Source organism: Symphodus melops, assembly GCF_947650265.1.
Source record: "Symphodus melops genome assembly, contig: scaffold_380, whole genome shotgun sequence".
NCBI classification, from domain to species: Eukaryota; Metazoa; Chordata; class Actinopteri; order Labriformes; family Labridae; genus Symphodus; species Symphodus melops.
The window spans coordinates 9,603-21,309 of NW_027636534.1; the positions used below are offsets into that span (position 1 = coordinate 9,603).

At 48.2% G+C, this 11,707-nt stretch overlaps 1 protein-coding gene across 1 annotated transcript; it reads left to right on the forward strand.

Moving 5' to 3' along the window:
* Window positions 1-282: 282 nt before the first annotated feature.
* On the forward strand, window positions 283-7,193 carry LOC306819385 (dolichyl-diphosphooligosaccharide--protein glycosyltransferase subunit TUSC3-like; the record flags this gene model as incomplete). The annotated part of the gene is made up of 5 exons (XM_079373179.1): window positions 283-339; window positions 416-539; window positions 1,381-1,455; window positions 5,668-5,758; window positions 6,963-7,193. The coding sequence occupies 5 exons, from the start codon at window positions 283-285 to the stop codon at window positions 6,976-6,978; spliced, it is 363 nt and encodes a 120-aa protein (XP_079229305.1). The 3' UTR covers window positions 6,979-7,193.
* Between the last annotated feature and the right edge of the window lie 4,514 nt (window positions 7,194-11,707).

Sequence of the window (11,707 nt, forward strand, 5' to 3'; positions counted from 1 at the left end):
AGCCTCCATCATCACAAAGACAGGCGGCCATTTTGGCTCAAAGCAGGGCCAGGGTTGCATGAGGAGCAGTAATTGTTGTGAAATAAAGGAATATTCCGTATGAGGGGCGGGAAAACATGTTGATCCATGACGTATGTGGTCGTGGTTATCCTCCTGCTGGCGTCCTGCAGCACTTCTTAGTTAAACGTAGTTGATTGGCCGACGTTGCCAGGGGGCGGGCAGGGTGGAACTGACAGGAGAAATGTAGCCAACAAAGACGTCGTGGAAACATCACCACCCTCGATGTCTGCAGGTAAAGCATATGGCGTGGTCACTTCCTGTCAGCAGCTGCTGGACGCCGTCAGACCTTTCTCTCCTGGGGTTTTATCAGACGTTTGCTCTTCCTCTTATTTTATTTTGAAAATCTCCTTCTCAGCTAACTTGCCTGACCGTGTACCGTGTTACCTGTTGTGAAGATGTTTTCTCTCGTTCACAGAGCTACATTCACGGCAGCAGCCAGGCTCAGTTCGTGGCCGAGTCTCACATCATCCTTCTGCTGAGTATCCTTTGAGCAACACGTCCGTCTCCAAACAAAACAAGACACTCAGCCAAACGTCTCAGCTTGGCTATAAACTCTGTTAGTTCTTCATGTTCACACACGACACGCAGGTCTCACACAGCATCCAATGTTCTTCCCCGCTACATTTATTTTCCCAACAGAACAGTGTGTGTGTGTGTGTGTGTGTGTGTGTGTGTGTGTGTGTGTGTGTGTGTGTCGTCCCCGAGGGGAGCGCACCTTCTGGACCGAGCAAACACACAATCCAGAGACAAGAGATTGTCTGTTAACTCCATCTCCCTCCTGATTGGTTCCAACTTCCACCCCTGATGTCCTGCTGCATCTGTGTGTGTGTGTGTGTGTGTGTGTGTGTGTGTGTGTGTGTGTGTGTACTTGTTTAGCAGAATAGATGTTTGTCTCCCTCCCTGTCTGTGTGTAATGGAAGCGCTCGTTCCTTGCTGTCGTGTGAGTCCGTAGGGAAATAGCAGGTCCGAGGTCGCACCTGCTGCAGAGCAATATTTGTTCGCCCGCTCACACAGATTCATGTTTTTTTATTTTCTGCTGATTACATCTAAATGAAACGTTCACACCCGGAGGAAGGCGAGCACGCCTTCTCGTGTTGTCAGAGCAGGGCTGTGACGGAGGCAGGTGAGTAGTGATACTGTGTCAGGATAGGAACACTTTATTTCATGCTTTTATTTTGAAACTTTTCCATGCAGCTCTGTGGTGTCATGGTTGGATCCTTGGTTTATTGAGTGTGTCCTGCAGCCCTTCCCCGGTCACTGTGCAGCTCCCTCCTCGCCGTATGTTCTGTGTGTGTTGTTTCCTTGACAACCTTGATCCAGATGCTGCGATCACCATGGGGATGGTGCTGCTAAATGAGGCTGCCACCTCCAAGGGAGACGTCGGCAAGAGGAGAAGTAAGTCCTGAGCTTTTCTTTTACTTTTAGCATCGTTCCTTTTCACAACTTTTTTTGTTTGGTGGCGTCTCCTCACGTCGCCACAAAGTTCCTCTTCAACACAAAGACGCAAAGATGAGCGACCTCTGCACGTGTGTGAGAGGAAGTTACTCTCCACGCCAGCAGGCGCTGATAGTCCTTCATCATTCTTCCAGAAGAGTGTGTGTGTGTGTGTGTGTGTGTGTGTTCAAGCTTTCAGCCATGGATGTGGGTTGTATTAGTGAACCTGAGCCACGCGTTTCTCTCTACACTTCAGCGTCCTTGATCTGCGATCACATGTCCGTCCTTTGACTCCGACATGACCAGCAGATGGATCCTTTTTTTATTTCTGTCAAGATGTTTTGTGTCAGACGTCCTCTGAGTGTTGAGTGGTTTTTTTTTCCTTTTTAAAAAAAAAAAAAAAAAAAACTGCACTTACAAGCCAACCATCTTCTAAAGCAATTATTTTAAAAGGCTCTTCAATGGCCGCCTCTTTCTATCCCCGGGAAATAACACGTCATCACTGCGCTACCTAAAAACAGGAGAAAGAATTAAAAAAATAAAATCTGAAAATTCAGAATTCAAGGTCAGACCTTGAACAGATGTGTTTTTCCTCTTCATGAATCAAACAAGAAGCAGGAAGCTCCGCTGCACGTGCATCACCGCATGAAAAGAAAAGACAACTTGAGATTCTCCTCATGGGGGCGGTGCAGGTGGCCTAGCGTTTAAGTCCCGCCCCATGTACGGAGGCTGTAGTCCTCCACGCAGGCAGCCCGGCTTCATCTCTGAACTGCTGTCGTTTGTCAGCTTCCTGTCCAACAGGAAGTAGACCAACTCCACGTCCAGGCTTCAGAGCTTTTCGGATCAGTATCCTCTCCTGTGATTGGCTGGAGCAGCACCAGAACAAATCAGAGGACAGAGAGTCTCTGCAGACATGTACGGAGGCCCAGAAGGGACAAAGGAGCAGCTTCATTTTATTTTCAAGGAGAAAGCTCCTGACTCTCCCATTAAATATTAAAATCAAAGTCTTAAACGTTTATCCTCAGGTGTAACGAAGAATGGATCCTTAATGCACCAAGCAAAAGTCACAACAGTGAAGAAAGCCGCTCTTCACTTCTGACTGAAGGATTGTACGGATGGAAACTTTTGAGTCTAAATAAATGAAAGGGAGTAGGGAGAGTCCTGTGCACACTAATCCCCACAAACAGACGTTGCCATGCATAAACGCTCCCTTCTATCAGAGCCTTCATTAGGCTGATGTGTATTTGCATAACTGTCAATTAGCTGCAGCAGCTCCCGTAAATGAGAAGCTCTTGTTTTTCTTTCCAGTTAATCACTGAGCTGACCTCTCACCTGCCCCATAACACAGGCAGGCCGGCCGGGACGCTGCTGCTGCTGCTGCTGGTGAATAAACCATGAATCCAGCTGATAGTCAGTACACTAAAAGAAGAGCGTGTGCCGTCGTCCCCTCTGATAGGTCGACCATTTCAACCCTCACTGTCATGAACGAGTCCAAGTCGTTTGTTTCCCCGCACAAAGAGGAACCAGGAGAAGACGGCTCTGTCCGTCATCGGTCCAAGAAAGAAGAAGCCTGTTCCTGCGACATGTGAAGCACGAGCTGCAGCCGCGTTCACGCTCCACTCCACACGGAAAAAAGGTGGAGGATGGCGCCTTTCTGACAGCCGACCAATCAGGACGAGTGGAGTAGGTGTGCGTGTACCTTCCTGCTCACCTGCGTCTCTAGTTACTGCTGGAAAACGGCGCGTGGCGTCACCGACAACGTGGTCGCAGAGAGCGCTCCCGCGATTCCCCGCCACGGCCGAAGTCACCCCGTGTTACTGTTTGTATTGAGAGGCGTGAAGACGTCTGCAGCAAACATACGGACATGTGTGAAGACTTGGTGCACACGCAGAGGGAACACACGGCGGCGAGCAGAGGCTCCGTGTCAGAGCGTCACACACTAATGGACAGATGTGTCCGTTAAGTAGAAACAGAATAAACAGAGCAGCCATTCAGCATCACAATATCCATTCATATGTGTCCTAATGAGAGAGGCTTAACTTCACGTGTTTATTGGCTTCCTCCGGCTTCTCGTCACCATGGCGATACATCATGAGCTGAATTGATCCGAGTCACACGGTCCAAAGAGGGATTACCACCTTTGTCATTGAGGGAAATCATTCAGCTTTAAACAAGTTGTCATTTGGCCAAGGTCATAAATCACTGTGCGTATTAGCATGCTCAGTGTGTGTGTGTGTGTGTGTGTGTGTGTGTGTGTGTGTCCGTCATTATCCACGGATGCATACTAAAATACCTCTCAGTCATAATTGATGAGCCATGGGAAAAAGATCCTCCAATACTTAATGAAGAAACACAGACGTTGTTCCGTTCTCTCACACACACACACACACACACACACACACACACACACACACACACACACACACACACACACACACACACACACACACACGTGAGTAGAAGTGGAAACATGGAGCACGACGGCTCTCCCTGGAGACGCACTTTCAAATCCATCCTGCTCTCAATCAAATCACTCAGGCTGTGTGTGTGTGTGTGTGTGTGTGTGTGTGTGTGTGTGTGTGTGTGTGTGTGTGTGTGTGTGTGTGTGTGTGTGTTGGAGATGCATAAGGACTTGAATGTCATGTAAATCTCACTCCCCCCCCCCCCCCCCCCACACACACACACACTCTTCAGGAGCCTTGTAGATGAACAGCAGCACAAACTGATGCTGAACATCCGTGTTGCATATCCTGACAAATCTTTTCTCTCTCTTTCTCACAAACATTATTTTACACACACGCTCACACACACACACACACACACACACACACACACACACACACACACACACACATCTCTCTGTGTAGTCTACAGGAGAGGTCCTCATCCTAATCCCTGATTAGTAATATCAGTGTGTGGTGACAGTTTAATTTAACACAGTGCTTCTCCAGGATTAGCTCAAACACGTGTGTGTGTGTGTGTGTGTGTGTGTGTGTGTGTGTGTGTGTGTGTGTGTGTGTGTGTGTGTGTGTGTGTGTGTGTGTGTGTGTGTGTGTGTGTGTGTGTGTGTGTGTGTGTGTGTGTGTGTGTGTGTGTGTGTGTGTGTGTGTGTGTGTGTGTGTGTGTGTGTGTGTGTACATTCGTACGCCCACGCACACAGACTCACACACTTCCCCTACAGATTAAAGACGATGCTTGTGTGTGTGTTTTGCTCGGGAACAGCCACTGAGGAGATGATGATGATGATGATGGCGAGCAGAGGACAGCAGCACTGAGTGTCTGAGAGACATCAGGGGGACGTCATCATGACCACAGAGCTGCGTCCTGCTCTCTCTCTCTACCCGGGCCTGAGCATGCTGCACGCCGTCACGTGATGAAGACGCGTGCTTAGTTTATAAGACAGGCGGACTGGAGACGAGCAGTCGAGTGTGCGTCCACACGAGAGAAGTCCAAACATGGTGGACATGAGCGCTGCTTGGTGTCTCATGTTAGATCCAGAGTGCTGAATGATTGTGAGACGGTGCAGAAGCACGCCGAGGACCGTCACAGACGTGCCGGACTGTAGGACTCTTCCATCAGGCAGGACACGTCGTACGCAGGGCCCCAGGGGATCGAACCCTGAACCTCCACCAACGCCTCCGTGTGTTGCTCCATCACGTCCGGGCGGCGCGGCGGTCCGTCTGTTGAGTCTGAGCTGAGCGCCGCATCGTGTCTTCCGTTCGGACCGACGCGGTCACAAAGTGTCGAGGTGAAGAAGTGCTGGACAACTTCTTTACTCCTTTTGCTTTTCTAGCAAATATCCGATATTTACTGTTTTCATTAAGCTTTTCTTATGAAGGTGTGTGTGTGTGTGTGTGTGTGTGTGTGTGTGTGTGTGTGTGTGTGTGTGTGTGTGTGTGTAATAACCATCCAGAAGAAATGAAGAGGAATGCTTTCAGCGTGTACCGTGTCTAAAACCCTGCGAGCACATTTCAATTTGCACAGAGATCAAACAGAGCGTTGCATCAGCACTAATAACGTGCGTGAAATGATTATTTAAGCGGCCGCCTTCAGCCGGGGATCCAACGCGCTTGCAGCCTGTTGTGTAATCGTTATTATGCACAAAACATGGTGTCTGCACAAAGTTAGCAAATCTGTAAACTGCGTTGTCTCTCTCTCTCTCTCTCTCTCCAGTCATCTGCCTGGTCGGCCTCGGCCTGGTGGTGTTCTTCTTCAGCTTCCTGCTCTCCATTTTCAGGTCCAAGTACCATGGCTATCCCTACAGGTAACCATAGCAACGGCGCAGCGACGCCGCACGCGCTGGATGGTCATTTCAAGAACAACGCGTTGAAGCGCGCGATGACTCTTGAAATGGCTTGAAAGTTGACGTGAAATCGCTCCTCAGTTATCGGAGACACGGAGCGGGAATCCAGGCCAACACAGGATCCATCCATTCCCATTATTCCATCGATCCGCAGACAGCCGTTCGATTGGAAACACTCGCTCCAAAATGTCTGCTGCACCGAGGCTCTTTGTTCACTCACCAGTTTTACAGCTCCAACTTCAGCAGTGATTTGCAGTCAGACTCTGTTGAATCCTTGCAGCGAGCTCGATGAAACACGGATCGCTCATGGATGACTTTGTGTGCGTCGTGAAGTGAGGAGCGTGCATGGACACTAAAGCCCTGCAGCTTAGCCAGCCAGAACAGCAGCAATTTGGTCCCACTTAGAGCTAAAGGTCGCCACGACATAAAAAAAAGAAGATTTAACGTGCGACAGAAAACACTCGAGTGGGAGTCCTCACCCGGGAGCAGGCGGAGGTTCAGGCTGCACAAACTCACCTCTGAAGTCCAGACGTGTTTTAGATCAAAACGCTTTGTGTGACTTGGTGAATGATTGTTGTTAAGTTTCTGTGTCTGTAGCTTTAAATATGTAAATGAGCTGTGTCTGACCACGCCCCCTCTCTGGAAGGGCTCGGGTGTCTCTGGCTTTAATGTCCTATTGTTTACGGTGAGAAGAGTCCATCCTCTCTGTCTTCTGCCTGCTCCACTTTTCAGAAAATGTGTGCTCAAACAGGCCGTTTGGAGATTTTTCCCTTTATGACATCACAAAGGGCAGTAGCCCCTCCCCCAGGTGGGTGACACTCCCACAGCTAGGTGTTTGTTCTGCCCTCTGAGTCTGCCTTCTCACCGTAAACAATAGGACATGGAGCCAGAAAGCAGCGAGTACACCCGAGCCCTTCCAGAGAGGGGGCGTGGCCAGACACAGCTCATTTACATATTTAAAGCTACAGACACAGAAACAGCCTGTTCTGAGCAGGGCTGAAATAGAGGGGTTTATAGACATGATCAGATACAGGATCAGAGTGGATTTACAACAACACACTTCACACACATATTTTGGGGCTCTTATTGAAAGACTAAAATTAAAATGTGCTCTTTGACACCTGGCATGTCTGTTTCTCTCTTCGTCTTTTCGTCTCCTTTTCAGTTTCCTCATCAAGTAAAAGGAGAGCGATGAAAGAAGAGGCTGTGAGAGAACGAGACGAGTCATGACCATACTTGAAGAGGAGGCGGGGTCACAGCTGAGTGTCGAGTTCATGCTGCGATTCTTTTTTTTAGTGTTGTTTGTTTTTTTTTCCGATCCACTGCGATTTTAAACTCTCCGAGCTGAATTAAATTATTCCTTCTGACACTGGAAAATAAAGGTGTTTGGCATGTTTCTCTTTTCTTCCTTGTCTTTCTTTCACCCAGCTCGAATCACTGATGCAAAGTAGTAACACATGAACAGAGTTCGGAGGACCGCCCGCCGGGGATCGAACTCCCCCCGCTGAATGTGAGAAGCACGGGTCATTTAGAGAATACATGGCTCTAATTCTTCCTCTGGTGGACCGCCCACTGAAACACGGAGGGGGCGGGAGCAGCCAAAGCATTTATGTAAGACGCCATGCGTGGGCAGACTGAGGAACAGTGCTGCTCATACACTCAGATGGATAAAAATATTCCTTCTCAGACGACCATTCCTGCCTGTACCTGCTGGAAACATGAAGTGTGTGTGTGTGTGTGTGTGTGACGGCCTGAACCAACGGCACCTTCAGTGTTTCCTTCTAAAAGAGCCGAGCTTGAATCACTCGATCCAGTGGACGCTGTAGCACGAGTTATTGATTCATTGATAGTTTCATTTGATGGTAAATCTCAAAACTCATCAGAGATTCAGGCAACAGATGAAGAGATGGACATTTCTCTGATACTCGTGAAGCCAGCGGTTAAACGACTTTGAGCTAATCTGGTCGACTCACCAGAATTAAAACCAAAAAAAACACTCTACTGAAGAACTCAAATCACTCCAAAGTAATAAGAATCAAATCAACAACAACGGATGTGAGTGTTACAGGAAAAAGAGCGGGGCGGGATGCACGGCCTCGTGTAGTGTGTGTGTGTGTGTGTGTGTGTGTGTGTGTGTGTGTGTGTGTGTGTGTGTGTGTGTGTGTGTGTGTGTGTGTGTGTGTGTGTGTGTGTGTGTGTGTGTGTGTGTGTGTGTGTGTGTGTGTGTGTGTGTGTGTGTGTGTGTGTGTGTGTGTGTGTGTGTGTGTGTGTGTGTGTGTGTGTGTGTGCGCGTGTGCGTGGACTCCTCGAAGCAGGTCACAGCGACACGTTGACACGCTGCTGTCAACGTAATCCACTCACGCCACAGCGGGAGCAACTGTCTTGCTCGAGGTCACACGGGACATGTGGCTGCAGAAGACTTCTTCACAGAGGGGAGGGGATATGTGACCTTTGAACCCCCCCAGTCAGATCCTGGGGTGGTGAAGGGACAGAGTGCAGATCAGGAGCAGTGAGCTGAAATAAACCACAAACAGGAAGTCGGTGTTGTCAGCTGATCAGAACGCTGCCAGGCGATGCCTCATTGCTGTTAAAATGTATTTTTATGTCTCGTCTCTCCAACAAATAATCCCAAAGAATCGATTGTGGTACGGATAGAAAACTCCGCTTGTTAAGAAGTCTTGATGAAAGCGTCGTGTAAATAATACTCGGACACATCGTCAGTCAACATATTCTCTGTCTCAGGGCGGTTTCGCCTGCTTGTATAGACCGAGGTCGACATGGAGTTTGTTTTCACCTGTAAGTGTAACAGAGAGAATCAGCCAAGACGCTGTCACTTCCTGTCAACCCCTCTGGTCACTTCCTGTCAGCCCCTCTGGTCACTTCCTGTCAGCCCCTCTGGTCACTTCCTGTCAGCACCTGTGATCCTCACCATTGTTGTCCCTCCTCTCTGAAGTGCATCCCTTTGGATAAAAAGCGTCTGCTGAATGAATCATTGAATCTCAGAGGTAAATGATGATGAGTAGTGACGATCATCATCATCATCACTCCGGGCTGAGGTTTTCTTTTCCTGGGTCGTTGACCTTTACGTGTTGGGGGGAGAAAGCAGAACAAATGTTCCCTTCATGGACGGACAAGTGTCGGCAAGTGAAGCTAAATCAACGTGGATGTTTATGAACCTAATATTTACAAGAGCAGTGAAAAACACGACTCGAGGCTGTAAGGAGGATTAGTGAGCGAGTTCTCGGTGTGATGACGTTTAACGTCTCCATGACAACCACTATAGTCTCAGTTAGCTACTCGTTAGCAACCGCCGTTTTAAGTTCAAGTAAAACCTTTAAAATTCACAAGTTGGGGTCTTAGCTAGCGTGGTTTATCTCTTCAGCTTGTTTTAACCACAGACCTTATTTCAGGGGTCTAAACACAAACACATTCAAAATCCACACTGACTTTTAGACGTTAGAACCCATGGCGCTAGCATGCTAACTCACTCCTGTGGCGCCCTGTGCACGCTAACTTAAATGTTCTTTGTAGCTAAATACACACTTCCTTGTTTAGCCTGTTTCAAAATGTAAACTTTGCCTTCTTAAAGCGGTATGAGCCTTTTATGACGTTAATGTTTTTATTACTGCATACAAACTTTAAGCGCTGTGATTGGACCGCTGCACTGCGATGTATTCCAGTTTTAACCACTAGATAAATGTAAAGGTGTTCATTTCTGGCTTTTTCTTATCCTTGGTTTTTGCAGCCGTGTGGACACTTGAGGAACTGCAGGTTGTTGTATTTTTAAACTCCTCTGCGTTGGCTTCAGTTTGCGACAGTGGAGGTTTACCGCTCACAGGTTCCTGAACTTTCCGAGCACTTCTGTTCTTTGTGCAGTTCTGTCGCTGTAGCACACCGGTCCTGGCCTTGCGTGACTTCAACAGAAGAAAGCCCCGAGGGTTTTTTATAAAAATGTCTTTTCCAATTTCATCAACCTTTTCAATTTTCATTCAGCCTCTCCAAATTAACGGGACATAATTAATCTTGAATAATCTCACAGCTACCCGGTGCGTCTTGTCTCAGCGGTCGAGCCGCAGCCTGCAGTCTGACCCGATCGCCCCCGGCGTGCGATGCTCCTGTCCGATTTGACCTTTGCTTTGGTGTCCTGCTGCCACGTAGACAAACTTTGAAGAAGCTCCCTCTTGGTCTATCTGATCTGAGCGTGGCGACATGTGACAGAGGAGGAGCCGCTCGACTCATCTGCAGTCCACAAACACGTCCTGCAGGCATCCACCCCGCAGCCACAGTAATCATCATCAGAGCTCGGGCTTCACTCGTTGCTGTTTTGTTGCATCAGTGTCTGTGTTTGTGTGCGTCGCCGTTGGTGCTTGTGTGCGTGCGTGCAAAGCGTGTGCAATTGTCCTTGAGTACATGCATGATCTTTGTAAGAGGCTGCGTGGGTTAGCGTGTGTTGGTTTGAAACTTTGAGCCGCCGTGCGTGAAGACTCATTAATAACATTTTGAACATCTTTTATTTGCTCTTTTTTGAAGCCTGGCTGACTCTGTTGATTCTCTTATGAAGTTAATCAGATTATGAGATCGTACAGAATCATTCAACCCAATCTGAGCGAGCTGTGGTCGTCTGTCGTGAGTCCTTTCAGGGAGACAAAGCGCACTAATGTGATCACAGAGCCAATCGGCTTTTATCTCGACATTTCTCCGGCGTTGTCACACGGTGAACACCTGAACACACCTCGTAGCTCCTCCCCTCCAACAACTCTCTGCTGCTCAGACACTGTGTGTTGTCTTCGTACATTTCTTCTGAAACAAAAAGGATTGCGTCTTCAGGATGACTACATGAACAGTTGCTGAATTGTTGTGTGAGCGGTTTAAAGGCATGCTCAGCTTTGCATTGATTCATGAAAGCATGCGAGCAGCACCGAGCTGCTCCTCCAACTCCCTTTAATAATCACACCTCTGATGAGAAGAGATGCATCAGGAAACCCATCGCAGGGAGGAGAATCCTGCATAGGATTTCTCTGATTACAGCCCCGACCCCCCCCCCCCCCCCTCCCCTCGTCCTATCGGATCCTTCCTGGCAGGATTCTGCCCTGAAACACAATCAGGGAGATTTACAGCAATCACAGCTGAATTACCTGAGAGCTGGGGGGGGGGGGGAGCGTGCTCAGTCTGCTGAGGAGAGGGAGACGAGTCATAAATAAAATGATATGTTTACAGATAATACGGGATAATGCCGCGGCGTGACAGCTTGTGAGGTGCAGGATTCAGGAGTAGCGTCTGCTGCAGATTATTGTCGCACTTGTGTTTGCAGAGCAGCTCATCTCAGGGAGAGATTTCAGAGATCGAGTTTTCTGATGAGAAATAGATGATCACTCACGGTAGGAAAGGGAAGGGAGAGAAACTTTCATGACTTATTAAAATCTTCTTCTTCTCATAAGTTTGTTCTCGACGGGGGGGGGGGCGTCTTACGCCTCGTGTCGTTTGCATGAAAGCGCGGTCTATGACTGACCCTGCTGCTCCGTCACTTTTTACTGCAACGTTTTACATTTCAGATCGTTCAGGATCTGTCAGAGACAAAACTCGGAGAAATATCAAACATTTGGAAACGAAAAGTTGGAACGATTTTCCACTTGAGAAAAGGCAATCTTCAGGAAGCATCGAAGGCTTTGATTGGAAGCTAAACGGGCTCTCATTGGCTGGCAGCTGGGAGTGGCTCCATTTCACGGATTCACCAAAAACCTGCTGATTCCTGATTGGTCAGTACGACCAAGGCCCTCACAGAATCTGAACAAATGTTTGAATGTTTTCATGCAGAATGTGCGGGATGATGAAACTGTCTTTTAAATAAGAACTCGTCCCCTTATCTTAATTGGAAGCAAAGCAATTATATGAGCCAGTCTGATTGAATTG